Consider the following 20,607-nt stretch of genomic DNA (forward strand, 5'->3'; position numbering starts at 1 on the left):
TTATTATTTTTTTATTTTTTATTTTTATTTTTTTTAAAGATTTTATTTCTTTATTTGAGAGAGAGAGACTGAGAGAGAGAGAGCATGAGAGGGGGGAGGGTCGGGAGGGTCAGAGGGAGAAGCAGACTCCCTGCCGAGCAGGGAGCCCGATGCGGGACTCGATCCAGGGACTCCAGGATCATGACCTGAGCCGAAGATAGTTGCTTAACCAACTGAGCCACCCAGGCGCCCTCTTCATGTATTTTAGATAACAGTCCTTTATCAGATGTGGTTTCTTCCCTTTTTGGGCAGAATAATATTCCACTGTACATGTGTACCACATTTTCTTTATCCAGGTGTCAGTGGACATTTAGGTTGTCTCTTGGCAACTGTAAATAATGCTGCAGTGAACATGGGTGTGCAAATATCTTTTTAAGATCCTGCTTCAATTCTTTTGTATATGTAGTTAGAAGCAGGATTGCTGAATCATATGGTAATTCTATTTCTAATGAGGAAGCTCCATACTGTTTCCTATAGCAGCTGCACTATTTTTCCACCAACCAGGCAAGGGGTTCCAAATTCTCCACATCCTTACCAACACTTGCTATTTTGTTTTGTTTTGTTTTTTGATAATGACCAACCCTAAAGGAGTATAAGGTGATAAGTCATTGAGGTTATGATTTGCTTTTCACTGGTGATTAGTGATATTGAGTATCTTTTCATATACTTGTTGGCCATTTGTATATTTTCTTTGAAGAAATGTCTAGTCAAGTCCTTTGCCCATTTTTAATCAGATTACTTGTGGGTTTTTTGTTTGTTTGTTTTTGAGTTGTAGGAGTTTTTTATATATTCTAAATATTAACCCTTTATCAGATATATGGTTCACAAATATTTTCCATAGACTGCTTTTTTACTCTGTTGATTGCTTCCCTTGCTACCCAGGACATTGGAGGGTTTTGAACAAAAGTGTGATATGATCTGAATTGCCTTTAAAAAAAAAAAAAAAGTAGGCTCCATGCCCAACATGGAGCCCAATGCAGGGCTTGAACTCATGACCCTGAGACCAAGACTTGAGCTGATATCAAAAGTTGGACACTTAACCAACTGAGCCACAAGGTGCCCCATGAATTGCCTTTTTAAAAGATCATTCTAACTGCTGGGTGGAGAATGACTGGGGGTGGGGGGTAAAAGTGAAGCAGAGTGAAGAATTAGAAGAAAGTGATGGCTTGGACTAGGTTAGTATTGGACATGAAGCAGGTAGATTTGGATTTAGAAAGGGTTTATTTACACAGAATCAAGGATGACTTCCAGATTTTTGGCTAGAGAAACTAGGGAGATAGTAGTGCCATTAACTATCTAAAAGGAGAACAAAGGAAGAAGCTATGACATGCCTAAGCTCTGTCTTTGGTCCTCTTCTCTTACTTATTCCCTTGATGTCTCATGGTTTAAATATTATCTACAGGCTGACAACTCTCAAATTTCTATCTCTAGCCTAGACCTCTTTCCCAGACTCCAGACTTGTACATCCGATTGTCTATTCAACATCTCTACTTGAATATCACAAACTTAACATATCTTCATCTTCTCTGAACCTGCTCCACCTGCAGTCTCTCCTATCATGGCTGATGGCACTTCCATCCTTACAGCTGCTCAGGCCAAAAGCCTTTGGAGTCACATCCCAATCTAAAGCATCAGAAAATCATGGTAGCTCTAACTTCAAAATCCAGAATCCAAAGATTTCTCCTCACCTCCATGGCCGCTGCCCTCGTACAAGCCACCATCTTTCTCTGCCTGGATTTCTTCAATCACTCTTAACAGTTCTCCCTGTACCTGCCCTTGCCCTTATATATTCTTTTTTCAAGATGCCAGATTAATTCTGTTAAAATGTAAGTCAGATGTTACTCTTCTGTATGATGACTCTTTTTCACTCAGACTAAAAGCCAAAGTCTTTAGAGTGGCCTAAGGCCCTACGTGATTTGTCTTCTACCATTTCCCTCCCCCCTTTAACCTTCTTTCATACTCTCTCCATCACTGGCTCTGCATCTGCCACATGACCTCCCTGCAGTTCACTGGATACACTGGGTACCTCCTGACTTTGGATCTTTGCTCTAGCTACTCCTTTGCCTCGTATGCCCTTCTCCCAGATATCCCTGCTTGACTAATTCCCTCACCTCCAGCTCTTTGCTCCAATTTCAACTTGACTTCCCCACTTAAAGTTGCTACTTGCTTCTCCCCACCATTATCCTCAAGCCCATCCCACCAACACTCACAATTCCACTCACCCTTTTGTACTTTTTCTTTTTTCTACAGTACTTAACAATTTACCTACTAAGTTTATTATTTACTGCCTATTTCTCTCTGCTAGATTATAAGCAACACAGGGGCAGAGATATTTGTTATACACACTGATGGATAGTCCAAGCACCAGAACAGTATGTGGCACACAGTAGTCCTTCAGTAAATATCTCTTGAAAGAATGAAACTAAGTAGGTAATTAAGATTTCTGTTTTGAATGTATTAAATTTGAGATGCCCACTGAACATCTATATAGAGATGTCAAAGACTTTGTCTTCCTAGAATATATGCATGTTTATAACCACCACAAGCCCAGTAACTTGGTCTTAACATTCTTCTTAGAAGGCAAGGTATCCATCTTTTGGCTTTCTCTTATTGTCCAGCATCTTGGTACTCACTTTGGGTCTGGCATCTATGATCATCTTTGGTTAACTCTCACTTGTATGTACACATGTGGACATACACATACTGTTCATCATATATAATATTTATTAGTCTTTTCCAATTTTTACTACTGTATTAGTCATAGTATAATGGTCATTGTGTTTAAGACATTATACTAAGATTATAGGGATTTATAAATAAGAGACATACCTTCATTCATAGTCTAGAGTCTTGGTGAGGAAGCAAAATACAGAACACATAAAAATAATAATTTCAGAGCAATGCAAGTATGAGCTAATATGTTTTTTTGCATATGTAAAACTTAATAGCTGTGTTAAATTGCAAACATGGCCAATTCATACTTTAATTATGCCAGAAGGCAGTGAAGGAGACTACTTACAACACTATAATCACTAGGCTTGAGTCCTGGCATTCTTTTGTCTGTCCCTTAATTGTCTTACTTCAGTAGCAATTTAAGAAACACTAGCTAAGAGCAACAAGAAGACCAAGTTTACAGTAATATTTTGGAATATTATCTAATCCACTTTTTAGACTTAACTTTAATAGTACTGTAACTAGCCAGTGCCAATCAATGACACATAGAAATATATTCCCAGGGTGGGGGTAGAAAGGAAGAAGTCTTTGAAAATAAGACTTTAAGAGAAGAAATTACATTCAGTGGCCTCTAGTCCCACAGATCACTCACTGTAGCGACTTTTTTTTTTTATCATATAACTTTAGAAACAATCTAAAACTGAAAGTCAGATTCATGGAGACAAAACTCTTTTTGTAGGTCCTATAGATTTGAGGAAATATTACAGTGAATAGTGTACCTAACTGTAACACATCTTTGTGGAGTTAATTATAGCTTCACAGCATAGAATCTAGTGGAAATACAAAATCTTCATTAAATCTTGACATATAGTCCCCAAATTTTCCTTTGATAAGACCCTATTTAACAGAAAGCCATGTAAATATTGGAAATAAAAGGATGACTACACTACAGAAAAACAATACAGGGGCGCCTGGGTGGCTCAGTTGTTAGGTGGCTGCCTTTGGCCTGGATCATGATCTCAGGGTCCTGGGATCAAGCCCCGCATTGGGCTCCCTGCTCCGCAGGAAGCCTGCTTCTCCCTCTCCCACTCCCCCTGCTTGTGTTCCCTCTCTAGCTGTGTCTCTCTCTGTCAAATAAATAAATGAAATCTTAAAAAAAAAAAATACAAAAACTAATTCCTTCCCCATATTTCAGCAATAATCAGAAAACGTAACAGAAAAAAAGATCTCAGCAACAAAACCTATAACACATGTAGGATTAAATGTAATAAAATGCCTAATATAAATTAACATTATTAAATTTTACTGAGGGATGTAGATTTCATGCCTCTAGATAGGAAGCTTATAAAAATATTAAATTTCCCTGAAATTAATTTACAAATACTACTCAGAAAACAGATTTTTATTGGAACTGGACAAAATGATCTAGAATTTGGAAAAACAAATGGGTGAGAATATCCAAGAAAACATTAAAAAATAAGAATGACAACAGGGACTTGCATTGCCACATATTAAAATGTCTTAAAACTGTACTTACTAAAGCAGTTTATCAAAATAAACAGACCAACAGAACAAAGTAGAAAGCACAGAAATAAAAGCATTTGCAATATGATTAAAGACACATTTAAGACCAAGGGGGAATGAATTAGTCAGTAATCGTTACATGAACAACTGGTTAACTATGTGACAAAAAATACAGGTGAGCTTTACCTCATATCATGCCAAATAAACTCTTAAATCCATATGGAATTTGATGTAAAAATGAAACCATAAGCAAAACTGGAAGCCAACATAAATATTTTTGTACTCTCAGGATGAGGAGAATCTTTCTTTCTTTTTTTTTTTTTTTGAGGAGAACCTTTCTAAGTTTGACAGCAAAGTAGTATGAAAGCATAAAAGGAAAAAAATGATAGATTTAACTAGTAACAACTGTAAAATATTTGTTGATCAAAAAACTACCTTAAAAATTTTAAAAAGAGACTAAGGAAAAAAACATAAAATAAGGGAGTATAGAACACTCCTGGGTAATAATTTAATTATTATGGGTATAAAATCTTTGGCATGACCTTAACAGAGAAATTTCTTTTCCAGGAATTTATTCCAAGATAATAGCTACAAAGATGAGGACTACAGTGTTTAAATTGAAGGAGAATAAAACTGGAAACAACCTGACTATCCAAAAATGGGGGATCAGTTTATAATTATATAAAATGGGCTACTGTGCAACTATTTAAGGTATTGTGGACACACATTTATGGGCATGATAGTTACCATATAATAACAAAAAAGGTTATAAAACAGCATATAAAGATATATCTTTTTGCATGATACTTTAAACTTTATTCTTCTTTGAAACATAGAGTTTCTCAGTTCCCCTATACTCAAGTATGAGTTAACTGATTCAAAACAATTCTGACAATCTCTCTAACCAACATGCGGTTTTATTGAGTCATAGTTTATATACTGTAAAAGTCATCCCTTTTAAGTATATAGTATAATGTGTACATCCATATAAGCCCCACCACAATCAAGATACAGAACATTTGTGTCATCCCAGGAAGTTCCTTTCCCCCAGCTCCCAGGCTCTGGGCAACCACTAATCTAATTCCTTTGCCTATATTTTTGCTTTCCCAGAATGTCATATAAATGAAATCATGTAATGTAAAGCCTTTTGTATGAGGCTACTTTCACTCAGCACAATGCTTCTGAGATTCATTCATACTATTGCATATTACATGCTGTCTATAAGAAACTCACTTTATTTTTTTTTAAGATTTTATTTAGAGAGAAAGAGAGAGCACAAGTAGGCAGAGCAGCAGGTAGAGGGAGAGGGAGGAGGAGGCTCTCCGTTGAGCAGGGAGCCTAATGAGGGGCTTGATCCCAGGACGCCGGGATCATGACCCGAGCGGAAGGCAGATGCTTAACCGACTGAGCCACCCAGGCGCCCCAAGAAACTCCCTTTAAATATAATGGTATAGGCAAGTTAAAAGTAAAAGAAGAGAAAAAGATATACTATGCGAACACAAAACAAAATTGGAGGGGCTATAGTGGTATCAGCTAAAGTAGACTTTTGAGAACAAGGAAAAGTACCAGGGTTAAAGAGGGATATTACATAATGATAAAAGGCTCAATTGACCAAGAAAACATTACGATTCAAGTCTACCATCAACTAGATCTAAATGACATTTATAGCACATCCCACCAAACAAGAGCAGCATGCACACTCTTTCCAAGTACAAATGGAACACTCATCAAGACAAGTTGTAAAACAAACTTAACAAATGTACAAGAACTGAAATCATATAAGGTATATTCTTTGACATGATGGAATTACATAGAAATCAGTAATAGAAAGCTATATACAGAATATCCTTTTCTTAATGAAATCTCAAAAAAGTAAAGCAAATTTCCTCTGAGTCTATAATAATAAACTATTCTCAGAAAGCAACTTATGAGTGGTGGTATCTACCTAATCTACATTTCTAAACTCATAGGAACCCACCAATCTGAATAGTAGCAAACTAAACTTTTAATTGCAATACAAAAAAAAATATAAAAAAGCTATCCTAACTCTAGAATATCAGAAAGTTTTTATTCACTAGCTTCAAGTTTCACTTTAGAAATTATTTTTTTTAATCATCTAAAAAAACCTAGAAGCAAATGAAGATATTAACTGAGTTATGAATAACTTAAGAATTTTCTTTTGTGAGGTGCTACAAATAGGCATTATTTGTTATCTGTATTAAACTTAACATTTATTTTACCAATACTAAATGTCAATGAGTAATCTTTCTATTTTTAAAGATTTTATTTATTTATTTATTTGACACAGAGAGAGCAAGAGAGAGAGACAGAGAGCAAGCACAAGCAGGGGGCAGGGGGAACGGCAGGCAGGGGAGAAGCAGGCTCTCCGCTGAGCAAGGAGCCCGATGCGGGACTCGATCCCAGGACTCCGGGATCATGACCTGAGCCGAAGGCAGACGTTTAACCGACTGAGCCACCCAGGTGCCCGTCAATGAGTAATCTTAACTAGGCAGCTGGTTTAGATCTTGTCTTGATCTTTTCCTCAGTAACAAAAAAACCTACCTATACAAAGCTACAGTTCCCTGTAACAGAACAGCCATTAATCTGTAGATAAGCCTGATGTTACTGGCAGCTGAGCTACTTCCAGATTCAGTTAATGTTTGCTTTTTTTAAGGTGATGTCATGTGGCTCAAAACAGACTAAAGGATTAAATATCAGACCTCAGAACAGTATCTTTATCCAATTAAAGAAAATTTAAATTTGGGGAGTGGAACATTCATTACAGGCATGCCTCAAAGCAATAAAGCACTTTATTAATAGTATAAAAGGATCTGTTATTTATCTGACTTATTAACAATCATAAATAAGCAAGCCTCTATTATCCATTAGTCTCTCAGGGGGCTATCTAAGCCAATGACCTTCAAACTTGTTTATTCATACTAAAATAATTTTTGAAAATTATGCAGCGCTTTACATATTTTTAAGTTGGTATCTAAAAGTTTTCATCTTAAGTTTAAATAGTTGCAAACAGTGTAATTTCCTGGATGGTATAATTTTTATACTTTTAAATAAAACTTTTACATTATTATTTTAGATGTACCCAAATAAATAAAAATATAGATTTAATTCCTGGAATCATCTATTTAAAACTTGTGTGAACATATACTCTTCTTTAACAATAGGAATTTTACATCTTCCCTTTTTCTACTTGAACTTATATTTCTATTCCGCTTCATCCACAGATTGTTATTTGAACGTGATATACTTATATGGTTCAAAGTCTTACACTGATCATCCTGTAACACTTCAAACTATAGTATGTATGTATACATACTTAAATTTTCCTTAATTTTCAATTTCTAATGCCCTAAGTACTAATTTTTGTCTTTTAGATTGAATTATTACAATAACTACTGGCATAAAATTTATCAGAAAGGCAAAATTATAAATTTTAATAAACAGGTAATAGTTACTGAAAATATATTTATTTATTTATTTTAAAGATTTTATTTATTTATTTGAGAGAGAGAGCATAAGAGAGAGCACAAGCAGGGGGGAGGGCAAAAGCAGAGGGAGAAGCAGACTCCCCACTGAGCAGTGAACCTGATGCAGGACTTGATCCCAGGACCCTGGGATCATGACCTGAGCCAAAGCCAGACGCTTAACAACTGAGCCACCCAGGCGCCCCTGAAAATATGTTTTTTAAAAAAGATTTATTTATTTATTACGGGGGGGAGGGGCAGAGAGAGAAGGAGAGAGAATCCCAAGCAGACACCCCGCTGAAAGCAGAGCCAATGTGGGGCTTAATCTCATAACCCTGAGATCATGACCTGAGCCGAAATCAAGAGTCCGTAGCTCAACTGACTGAGCCACCCAGGTGCCCCAAAAATACCTTTTAATGAGAAGTTTGGTGTGATGCTTTTATGATACTGTTAAAGTAAAATTGTCCCTTTTGTTTTGGTGCCCTGGAATTTTGTAAAACTGAGTCAACATACCATAGTGAGCTTCAGGTGGGTAGAAAACTATGCTTATCTTCAGTCAAGTGGGCAAAGAGGACATGTGATCGAACCCCCGCAGTAAGCATCTCTCTCAGGCCAACCAATTTTAGGAAAGAGTAGGTATGGAAGATCTGGAAATTTATTTCCTTAAAGTTATCGAAACAGGTCTCTTCCTTCTCCACACACATACCTCAGTTTGAAAACCACTGATTTAGATTATTTCCTCTACTCACAAGGAGAATTGACAAAGAAAGAAAAATGGTATAAATTTTGCTTTTAAACCTACCTACCTGGGTGTCTGGCTGGCTCAGTCAGAAGAGTGTACAACCCTTGATCTCGGGTCGTAAGTTCGAGCCCCATGTTGTAGAGATTAAACTAAAAAAAACTTAAAAAAAAAATGCTACCTACCAATCCAAAGTTTTCTTTGTTCAGAAAAAACTGAATGCAATGTACTATGAAACCTATAATGCTTTCATTCCTTTAGCAGCATCAAAAACAAGACTAAAAATGTAACCATTAGGAATCTGTCCAGTGTGATCAACAGTAATTATTATGGGTGGCTAAATCTGATAAAAGGATCTACTCATACCCATTAAACTCCTTTACTTGTCTAACAACAAATTTTCATATGCTTCAGGACACTCAATTCATCCTTATCATGGAACCAGTCCCTATTACTGTTTTCACTATAGAGATCTAGCTTTGTCGGGGGAGGAGAGGAACCCTTCATTCAAAAACAGGGAACTAATGAATGACTCACTCTTACCTCTCAAGCAGAAAGTCAATAGAAAAAAAAAATCAATGTTTCAGTGTTAAGAATTAAACATACCAAGTTTATTTTAACTTGCCTTAGTAGGCCAAACTATAAAGTATCAAACTGTATTATATAAGAACCCTATAAATTTTTTACAGAAAAAAATCGCAAAATATTAGGAAATTTTATAGGAAAAACATTTTGGAGTATAGGAATATAGATAGGCAATTTCCACTGTAGATTCAAATTTGGAGCTTACTGCTATTTCTTTAATAAAACTACTTCAAAGTAGGGACTCCTGGGTGGTTCAGTCTGTTAAGTGTCTGCCTTCAGCTCAGGTCATGATCCCAGGGTCCTGGGATCGAGTCCCCACCTTGCTCATTAGGGAGCCCCCTTCTCCCTCTGCCTGCCACTCCCCCTGCTTGTGTGTGCTGTCTCTCTCTCTGTCTGACAAATAAGTAAATCTTTAAGAAACAAAAACAAAAACAAAACTACTTCAGGGACACCTGGGTGGCTCAGTTGGTTAAGCATCTGCCTTCAGCTCAGGTCATGATCCCAGGGTCCTGGGACTGAGTCCCACATGGGGTTCCTCGCTCAGCAGGGAGCCTGCTTCTCCGTCTGTCTGCCACTCCCCTTGCTTGTGCTCTTTCTCTCTCCCTCTGACAAATAAATAAATAAAATCTTAAAAAAAAAAATACAGGGAATAGTGAGAAGTTCTCACAATTTTGACATTTGTGAACAATTTATTTATAGATAATAAGTGAGTTTTAAGTGATAATTTTGTACTCCCTGAGATATTTTTAAAAGCTAATGAGCATAGTGCTCATAAAAAATTTTAAGTGGGACATCTGGGTCAAGTGAATAGAAAAAAACCGAGGTTGCCCTTTAAAAAAATTCCCCATATTCCAGGTCTTTAAATTCAAGTTTACTTCGAGCAAATCTTAACTGAACTTGGTCTTTGTATTCTCAGCAACTTTATCTATTTCCTTCACCACTCCCACTGAATATATATTTGCTAATGATATGGTTCTACAAAGTTAAACTAAATTACACAGTCCTGCATCTATTTTCAGTTTTGTTCAAGTTGGTCAACATGATCTCTCACACAGCTCTTTGAACTGTATTTTCCTTTTTTAAAAGTACTTTCCCATTCTCTACCACCTGAGTTAAACAGAAAAAAGAAAAAAGAAAAGAAAAAAAAGCACATCTAATATCTAGACCTCAGATCTGAAGATTTAAGGTATCAAAGCCTAAAGTAGTGATTAATGGTTGGTTCTCAACCTTCATGTAAGTCTATCACATTACAAAATATAAAACTTCGCTGCTCCTAAAGGCTATATTTTAGTTTACTAAAGCAAACTCATGACTCAAGTAGAAGCAAATATTCTGTTTGAGAACCGTTTTACCTTTTGCTTTCCTTTCAAATTAGGCAGCACTCAGATTAAAACAGAGAAAAAGGAAGAGGTCCAAGCACCTCCTTAATATACAAGATCACATAAGACCAAAGCACTTTACTAATGCACATTTGATTATCAATAGTATTCTTAAACATGAACAATGGACCGAGAATTAATATCTGAACTTCCAGCATTCCTTAAAGAAAACATCCCGGTGCAAAATGCCAGGAGTACATTCACTTTAGAGGTTAAAAAAAAAAAAAAACCAAACCCCACCCATCTGTTCATTTATATATGTACTCTATTTTTTTTAAAAGAATTTATTTATTTATTTATTTATTTATTTATTTATTTATTTATTTATTTATTTATTTATTTATCAGAGGGAGAGAGAGAGAGCACGCGCCGCGCACAAGCAGGGGGAGCAAGAGAAGGAGAAGCAGGCTCCCCGCTGAGCAGGGAGCCCGATGTGGGGCTCGATCCCAGGACCCTGGGATCACGACCCGAGACGAACGTGGACGCTTAACCGACTGAGTCACCCAGGCGCCCTATGTATTCTATTATACATATATATTCTAATTGAATTTCTGGCTCCAGCTCTAAGCAATTAAATTATGCCAGGACACAGTATCAATTCAATTTTCAAAATCATATACGCTGCCATACGCTTTCCACATCTCAAAACTGCTAAATCTCTTTATCATCCTGACTTCTCTCCCAATTTTCAGAGCCTATTTCCCAACTGCCCACTGGGTACTTGTAACTAGTGCATCAAGTACCATCCCCGATCTTCACTCCTCTATCACCTGAAGAGAACACGAACACACACACATACTCCTCCAATTAGTTTTCCCAGGTTCAATCACTTTTCCAGGCTCAAAACCTCCAAGTTATACCTTTGGGTCCTCTTTTTGACACTCTGTTCTACCATCTAATGGATGATCAATCCTGCAGTTCTTTTTGCACAATTTCTTATATCTCATACTCCCTCTTTATTCCTCTAGATAAAGCCCTTATCTCCAAAAAAAAAAAAAAAACCTTGCTCCAAAGAACTGTAAACACCTCCCTAGTCTCTCTTCCTCTAGCACTCTTTCCCTGCCAATACATTTTGTATAAAGATAACTCCAAATGAATAGTACCACACTGTCCTTATGATCAAATAATTCACACTCTAGCAGGAGACACAAAAAACTATGAACAACATAACTGGACAAGCATCATAGTGATGGTATCAAAAAAAGCTCTAGGAGGGCGCCTAGGTGGCTCAGTCGTTAAGCATCTGCCTTCGGCTCATCATGATCCCAGGGTCCTGGGATCGAGCCCTGCATCGGGCTCCCTGCTCTGTGGGAAGCCTGCTTCTCCCTCTCCCGCTCCCTCTGCTTGTGTTCCCTCTCTCGCTGTGTCTCTCTCGGTCAAATAAATAAATAAAATCTTAAAAAAAAAAAAAAAAAAGCTCTAGGAAGGTAAGACAGTGACAGTGACCCTAGAGCTTCCACTACGTGGAACTGGAGAAAAGCATCCCAGAAAATAGCCCAAGGTTCACGTTTTGGGGAAAGGACAAGTAGTTCAATGACAGGGGAGAAGTAGGAGAGAAGACCAGAAATGTAGGGTTGAGTCAGACTCTGCGACCTTTAGTATCATGCTATTAAGTTTAGACTTGATCCCATTAATATGTGAAACAAGCAAAGGTATAAGAATGCTTTAGGTTTCTGTAGGTTTGCTACTTTGCTTGTAATATATAATTCTAAAAACAAAGTAATACAAACACTAATAAAACCAGACACATCTTCCATAAGTATACTTTCCTCTCTACTTCAAATTACTGAAGACTGCAGGAAAATTAGATACGAGGACAATATTCTGTATATGTTCATTAGTCAGGTTGGTTTATTTATGTTATTTAAATCTACTGTGTCCTTACTGATATTTTTGTCTTTGTGATCTAACAAATACTGAGACATGTTTAAAATCTCCTACTGTATTTATGGATTTGTCTATTCTTAATTTCAGATACTGCATTTTTTTCAGTTCTGCACTGTCCATTTGATTCTTTGTTTTAAATAGATTACAATTTTCTGGCATCATATGATTAATCCATAATACCCTGCGTTTGTTTGCTTTTTATTTATTTGAGTATAGTTAATACACAATGTTACCTTAGCTTCAGGTGTACAACACAGTGATTCATCAAGTTCATACACTATGCCACGTTCACTGCAAGTGTAGCTGCCGCCTATCCCAACACATCACTATTATGATATCATTGACTGCAGTCCTTCTGCTGCGTATTTTACTCCCTTGACTTCTTCATTCCATAACTGGAAGCCTGTATTGCCCACTCCCCTTCACCGACTTTGCCCAAGCCTCCACCCCCTCCCCTCTGGCAAACATCGGTTTGTTCTCTGTACTTATAGGTTTGATTCAGCTATTTATTTTTTTATTCATTCATTCGTTTGTTTAGATTCTACTTATGGGTGAAATCATATGCTATTTGTCTTTCTCAGTCTGACTTATTTCACTGAGTACAACACCCTCCATCCATGTTGTCTCAAATGGCACAACTGCATCCCTTTTAACGCTGTGTAATATTCCATTGTGTGTATACATATACACACATATTTGTGTGTGTGTATACGTATATAATGCGTATATACGTGTGTGTGTGTGTGTATACACATCACATCTTCCTTATCCATTTGTCTATTGATGGATACTTAGGTTACTTCCATCTCTTGGCTATTGTAAATAATACTGCAATAAACATAGGGATGCATATCATGCATCTTTCCAAATTAGTGTTTTTATTTTCTTTGGGTAAATACCCAATAGTGGAATTATTGGATCATATGGTATTTCTATTTTTAATATTCTGAGGAACCTCCATACTGTTGTCAACAATGGCTGCGCCAGCTTGTATTCCCACCAACTCTGTACCAGGGTTCCTTTTTCTCCATGTCCTCACCATAATGCCCTATTCAATGACACAGAATATGCCCCTCAAGAATAAGCTTTTCAGTTCATTCTTGGACCAAATATAACCTTTCATGCTGTTCAAAACAATTTGGTAATTATTTTCCCCATGCTTTCCCCTTTCCGGCAACCATCTACCTCAAGCCAAATACACCTCAATATATTTAGAGCACATTAGTGCTGCTCAGTCTGACCTCCACTTTATGCAGAGAATACCTGCCCACGTGATCAAAGACGTTTATTCTCACAAAAAAACTGAATTAGTTACATTATATGCTATCTGGTCACATTTTATAACTCTTTGCCCATAAAAGGAGGAGGGGGAAAAGGTTCAAATAAAGTATAAAAGGAGAAGGAAGAAAGTTTGATAAATTCACAGAAAATTTTCTTCTTCCAAAGGAGAAAAAAAACTCATAATTACCAGTTTGAAAAGACTCAGCCCCAAGTTAGCAGTGGTTTAAAAAGATGTAAGTTTAAGCCTATGGCAGCTGACCTAACTAGAGAACACAGACTCACATGAACAACACACAGGCCTGCCAATATTTCTGACCAATTTCTTATCTCAGTACTCATTCATATAAGGAAAACAGTCTAAAAGTAGGTCATCTCAGATACATACATATGGCTCAGTCCTCACTGGAAATGGCTGACGTAACAAGACAGGACAAAATAAAAAGCCTAAATAGTAAGTTACTACACACGATTTATAAGGTGTTTTGTTCTTACTTAGAATTTGAAAATAAATCAATTTTACCAAGAGTGAACAAAAACTGTACTTTTAAACTGTGGGTCATGGGGCACCTGGGTGGCTCAGTCGTTAAGCATCTGCCTTCAGCTCAGTTCATGATCTCTGGGTCCTGGGATCAAGCCCCGCATGGGGCTCCCTGCTCGGCCAGAAGCCTGCTTCTCCCTCTCCCCCTGCTTGTGTTTCCTCTCTCGCTGTGTCTCTCTTTGTCAAATAAATAAAATCTAAAAAAATAAATAAATAAACTGTAGGTCATGACCCATTAGTGGACTGTGAGATATATAAGTAGGTTCAGATAAGCATTTTTTGTTTAATGAACTAGTAGAGCCTAGAAAAAAAAATACCAGAATACATCACAAAGTACTATTTCATGAAATTGTTTCAGTTTTATGTACACACAAATACGAAATGTATTTAAATGACTGAAAGGTATTTTACATTGTAGATTACAATAAAAAAAAAGAAGTTTCAGGACGCCTGGGATGGCACAGTTGGTTAAGCGTCCAACTCTTGGTTTCCGCTAAGGTGGTAATCTCGGGGTGGTGAGATCAATCCCCTGTGGGGCTCCATGCTCCAAGCATGAAGTCTGCTTCGGATTCTCTCTCTCTCTCACCCCCCCTCTGCCCCTCCCACTCATGCTCTCTCTCTCTCAAATAAATAAATAAATCTTTAAAAAAAAAAGTTTGAAAAATACTGATCTTAGATCTATCAGTAAGACAACTTATTTTCTCAGAGTGTGAATAAAATTAGGAGGAATATTTTTATAAATTTTTGTAAGATTATCCTGTCTAAAGATCATCTAAGATTTTAAATAACTGTGTACTCATTTCTCAGATGGCAACAATTCATTTATTCAAAATTCAAAAAAGGCTTATTGTTTACCTTCTATAGACCAGGCACAGTTGTATGTGCTAGAAACAGAAAACTGAAAAATGAATAAATCAAGTTCTTGCCCTCCTGAAGTTTTTTTTTTTTTAAGATTTTATTTATTTATTTGACAGAGAGAGACACAGCAAGAGAAGGAACACAAGCAGGGGAAGTGGGAGAGGGAGAAGCAAGCTTCCTGCTAAGCAGGGAGCCCAATGCGTGGCTCGATCCCAGGACCCCAGGATCATGACCTGAGCAGAAGGCAGACAACTAACAACTGAGCCACCCGGGCGCACCCTTCCTGAAGTTTAAATTCCACCAGATAAGTGGCCATGGTGTCAGCTGCTAGGCTAAGTGCTTGACATCCATTCTCACCTGGGCCTCACAATCCTATGAGGTAGATAGTATTTGTCTTCCTTTTATATATGTGGGAAATGAGTCCCAGAGAAATTACTTCACTTGCCCAAGCTTCTCTTTCTTTCTCTCTCTGTCTCTGTCTCTGTCTCTCTCTCTCACACACACACACCCACACACATGCGTCTAGTCAACAGCAGAGCAGGGATTCAAACTCAAGGCAGCAGGATTCCAAAGCTCTGCCCTTAGGCACTATGCTACACTGCCTTCCAGAGTTCTTCTATCTGCAAGAAAAAAATATAACAGCATTCTGCCTAAGTAAGCTTCTACAAATTATATCAAATTGTGACTTTTGATCATATAATTTCAATTATAGGTGGCGTGGGGTTACTTGCCCTTTTTAGTATTTTCTAAGTTAAAAGAAGGAATTCTTAAAAGTTGACCTAAAACTACCACTCAGTTTCATTAAATTTGCTTTGGAATAAACATATTAAACCATCAGATGATTATTATGTCTCCTTAACTGTGAAGAAAGAAAAAAAGAATGGTAGACAAAAGGCATACAAATCAGTACATTGTGGTTAAAAAAAAAGAAGAAGGCCTGCTCCATGAATAAGTTCAGCTTAGGCTCTCACAATAGGAGGCTTTAGTAGCAGAGCATGACTATTCATTCAGAGGCCTTATTAGGAGAGTCATTCCCTAGAGGGATCCTGCAGGTTTGAGAAACATGTTGAGAGAAGCAAGGCCCACCCACATAGGCAGCTAGATATGCTGAGTCAACCCTGGTAACCAACATGAACATGGTGGGGCCAGATCACTCCATATCCCATACTTCTAATACACTGTCTGATCCTTGAGAGCAGGAATTGTTCCTATTTTGCTCCCACCTTTTTGCTCCCATCACCTAACCCAGTATATGGGATGTGGCAGAGGCTCAGTAAATATTTGCTAAAGTAATAAATGATATTGTACAAGTTATTTCCTCTCCGGGGTCCTGATTTCCTATAAAGCAAAAGGGTTGTTATAGATCAATATATTCACTTTTAGCTCTAAAAGTATATACTACTTTGAGCTAGAATTTGTAAATACATCACATAAAGCGTCAAATTACTCCAGGACATCCGGGTCTGAGTACATGCCTAGTCACAAGGTTTTACAATATCTTATTCACTGCAGTCCTACATAAGATAAACAAAGTGAATCTGCCCTGTTGAAACTCTTAAAACTGCTCAATATTGCTGGGGCAGGAAGAGATATAAGCTAGTTGTAGAAATAACAAAATATGTCTGACCATCCAGCTAGAAAAGGAGAAAAGTTGACGTTCATAAAAACAATAATAATGGCAGCAGCAAAATGTAGCTTCTTCAGATGTTTGAAGAATCAAAAAATCTGGTATCTGGTTTAACCAAATAATCTTACTTACTGTGAAGGCAGCACCCTATTTTTTTAATAGTATAACATAGATTTACCTTCTTTAATCGTCAAAAAATTACTTTCTGTTTACAATTTTCTCCAAAAAAAGAAAAGTAAATTATTTTTAATTCATTATCTTAAATAATATCTCCAATTAATGAAGCAACTTGACTACATCACAAAACCATTAGTTCATGAAGTCAGGTTTTATTAAATATGTTTGCTGAAGACTGAAATGGGATTAAACATCAAAGTATGTCCCTTATCTACAAAAGAAAATAAATGATTTTCAAATCACCTCTAGTTGTTATGGGCAGAAATGGCTTCTAATTATTTTAAAATAATGTTTGTTACATACAAGAAATATTGGTAGAAACTATAGGGGAATCAAAAAATTCTCAAAAGTATCAAGTCCTGAAACTTAGGACTCATTTTGGGTAAACAGTGCTTGACACATAAAGTCAAAGAATAATTCAAAGATTTGGGCGCCTGGGTGGTTCAGTTGGTTAAGCGACTGCCTTCGGCTCAGGTCATGATCCTGGAGTCCAGGGATCGAGTCCCACGTCGGGCTCCCTGCTCAGCAGGGAGTCTGCCTCTCTCTCTCTGACCCTCCCCCCTCTCATGCTCTCTATCTCATTCTCTCTCTCTCAAATAAATAAATAAAATCTTTAAAAAAAAAAAAAGAATAATTCAAAGATTTAAATAAAGGCACATTAAAAGGAATGTCATAAGACACTTTATAATGTAATTAACTGCCAGTAAAAAAGTAAGGAAGGGCTAAGGCATTTCACCATCGGCAGATTCTAACAGGAGAACAAGTTTATACAGATGACATTTCCATGAATTAACTTCTTCCTTCTGCTTAGTCTTAATTAGTCTAAGGCTGCATAAAATCAAAAAAGTTATTATTAAAAGGACATCAAAAGTTTAAAAAGCACAACAGCTGTTTATATAACATTTAAAAAGAAAAGGTAAACAAACCTACTTAATGACTCTTTTAAAAATAATATTCTGTGGAAAATGAGAACCCTTATGTATTACTGGTGGGAATGTAAAATGGTACAGCCACTGGGGTAAATAATTTGGTGGTTCTTTAAAGCTAAATAGAAAATTACCTTATGATCCAACAATGCCACTCCTGAGTACATATCCAAAAGGTATGAAAACAAGGATTTTTTTTTAATATTTTATTTATTTATTTGACAGACAGAGAGAGAGAGCACAAGTAGGCAGAGAGGCAGGCAGAGGGAGAAGGAGAAGCAGGCTCCCCGCAGAGCAGGGAGCCCGACGCGGGGCTCGATCCCAGGACCCTGGGATCATGACCTGAGCCGAAAGCAGCTGCTTAACCAACTGAGCCACCCAGGTGCCCCAAGGATTTTGTTTTTTTAAGATTTCTTTATTTAGAGAGAAAGAGAGAGCATGAATGGAGGGGGGCGGAGAAGTGGGGAAGGGAGAGTCCTAAGCCCACTGTACTGAGCGCAGGGTCAATCTGACAAGCCTGAAATCACGATCTGAGCCCAAACCAAGAGTCAGCCGTTCAACCGACTGCACCACCCAGGCGCCCCAAAAACAAGGACTTAAACAGATATTTGTACACCAATGTTCATAGCAGCATTACTTGCAACAGCCAAAAAGTGAAAACAATCCAGTGCCCGTCAATAGGTGAATGGATAAACAAAACGCAGTATATACATACAATGGAATATTTCTCCATCATAAAAAGCAATGAAGTGTTGATATATGCTACAGATTGCATGAACCTTAAAAACATCAGGCTAAGTGAAATAAGCCAGATGCAGGACAAACATTATGTGATTCCAGTCCTATGAAATATCTAGAATAGGCAAATCCACAGAGATAGAGAGTAGACTGGAAGGGAATGGAGAATTCTGGCTTAATGGTTACCAAGTTTGGGATGCTAAAAAAGTTTTCTAAGTAGGCAGTGGGGACATGGGTGCACAACACCGTGAATGAAATGAATGCCACTTAATTCTATACTTAAAAATGGTCAAAATAGGGCGCCTGGGTGGCTCAGTTGGTTAAGCGACTGCCTTCGGCTCAGGTCATGATCCCAGGGTCCTGGGATCAAGTCCCACATCGGGCTCCCGGCTCAGCAGGAAGCCTGCTTCTCCCTCTCCCACTCCCCCTGCTTGTGTTCCTGCTCTCGCTGTCTCTGTCTCTGTCAAATAAATAAATAAATAAAAATCTTTAAAAAAAAAAAAAAAGGTCAAAATAACAAATTTCATGTTATATATGTGTGTGTGTGTGTGTTCAACCAATTAAAAAAAAAAATTCCACGATCACCCCACAGATTAAAATATAAAAGGAAACCATGCCATTATATAAAAGGGAGAGAACTGATGGTCATCCTATTAACTAAGATGTCCACCATGGCCACATGGCACATGCACTTTAGGTGCATCCTGATGTGATATGATGTGTTCTATAGGAGTCTTGCTGGAAAATTTGACCAGGATCCAGAATATGGGATGTTCTGTAGGACAACTGGCCTGAACTCAGCGAAGGATTCACTTTGACAAGTTCACTTACTCTCTTAAGAAAAGAGAGTATTGATATGACGGTTCTACACTGGGGAAACCACAAAAGCACAAGGGCCAAATGCAATGCTTGAACTTTGATTGGATCTGATCTGAAAGAAAAGGAGCTATAAAGGAAATCTGAGGAATAATAAAGGAAATTTGAGTAATAGAATGTAGGATGGTAGTCCTGAATTACTGTTGATCTCTCAGTTAGGGCAACAGTATATGGTTGTACACAAAAATGTTCCCGTACTTGGAAAATACATGCTGAGGTACTTAGAGGTGAAGTATTAAGGAATCTGCAACCTACTTTTGGATGGTTTGGCAAAAGAGAATGTGTGGGGAGGAAGGGACGGGAGAGGTGGAGCACTTAGGGTAAGATAACCGTTGGTGAATTTAAATGAAGGATATATAGGCCTTTGTGTAGTCTTAATTGTACTGTGGATTTGAAAATTTCAAAATAAAAAAAAGATTTTTAAAAATTAGAATTCCTCAAAGTTTCCTCTTTTCCACTCAGAGTATTCATAAGAAAGCTAAATGAGAGGCACCTGGCTGGCTCAGTCAGTACAGCATGTGACTCTTTACCTCAGTGGGGGTGGGGGGTAGTGAGTTCAAGCCCCACATTGGGCACAGAGCTTACCTAATGAAAGGGAGGAAGGGAGAAAGAAAAGAAAAGAAAAGAAAAGAAAAAAGAAAAGCCAAATGAACAAAGAGGAAAATATTGCAAATTCAGGGCCTTCCATACCTTCCACATCATACCAATGTGCGCCGTTTGTGATCCCATCTTTGAAAGTCTCATCTTCATCTCCTGGACAATGAGGGGCACCAGTTCTCATTATGGGATGGTTTGATGCATAGGCTTTTGCCAAGTATTTAAAGACTTCATCATCTGAGGTTTTGCTATAGATTCCAGTGGCCTTATGTTCTGGAGAGTCATCAAAAGGATAGCTTGCTACCACGGAGCCACCATGCAGATTTCCAGAAAGCACAAACCTTTGAAAACAACCAAAGCACATATCACTAAAAAAAACAACAACAACAAAAAACCAAGCACAGAAAATGCCATGTATTTAAAAATTCTACATCTTTCATAAATGAACTCAGGTATCTCTTAAAGACTTAGAAGACAACACTATCAGCTACTGGAAGCAGAACAACAACAAAAGAAAAGGAAAGAAAGCATCATCAGTTGAACAAATTTCAGGCAAACAGTTTTTGCAATTTAAGTTAACCTTAAGTAACTTTAAAGAATTTTCCCATCATTGAAAAAGTAGCTGAATAACAGTATAAATTAACATTCCAGGAGACATCTTATTCAGGGAATTCAAATATA

The 20,607-nt window shown here is 37.4% G+C and overlaps 1 protein-coding gene across 1 annotated transcript in view; it reads right to left on the reverse strand.

Moving 5' to 3' along the window:
• The window catches only part of CPD (carboxypeptidase D), a 79,656-nt gene that overhangs the window by 52,778 nt on the left and 6,271 nt on the right, over window positions 1-20,607 (reverse strand). Inside the window, exon 2 of the mRNA XM_021704578.1 lies at window positions 20,020-20,267. Coding sequence (XP_021560253.1) covers window positions 20,020-20,267 — 248 coding nt within the window. The remainder of the gene's footprint in view (window positions 1-20,019; window positions 20,268-20,607) is intronic.

Source organism: Neomonachus schauinslandi, chromosome 15 (genome assembly GCF_002201575.2).
Source record: "Neomonachus schauinslandi chromosome 15, ASM220157v2, whole genome shotgun sequence".
In the NCBI taxonomy this organism is placed as follows: domain Eukaryota; kingdom Metazoa; phylum Chordata; class Mammalia; order Carnivora; family Phocidae; genus Neomonachus; species Neomonachus schauinslandi.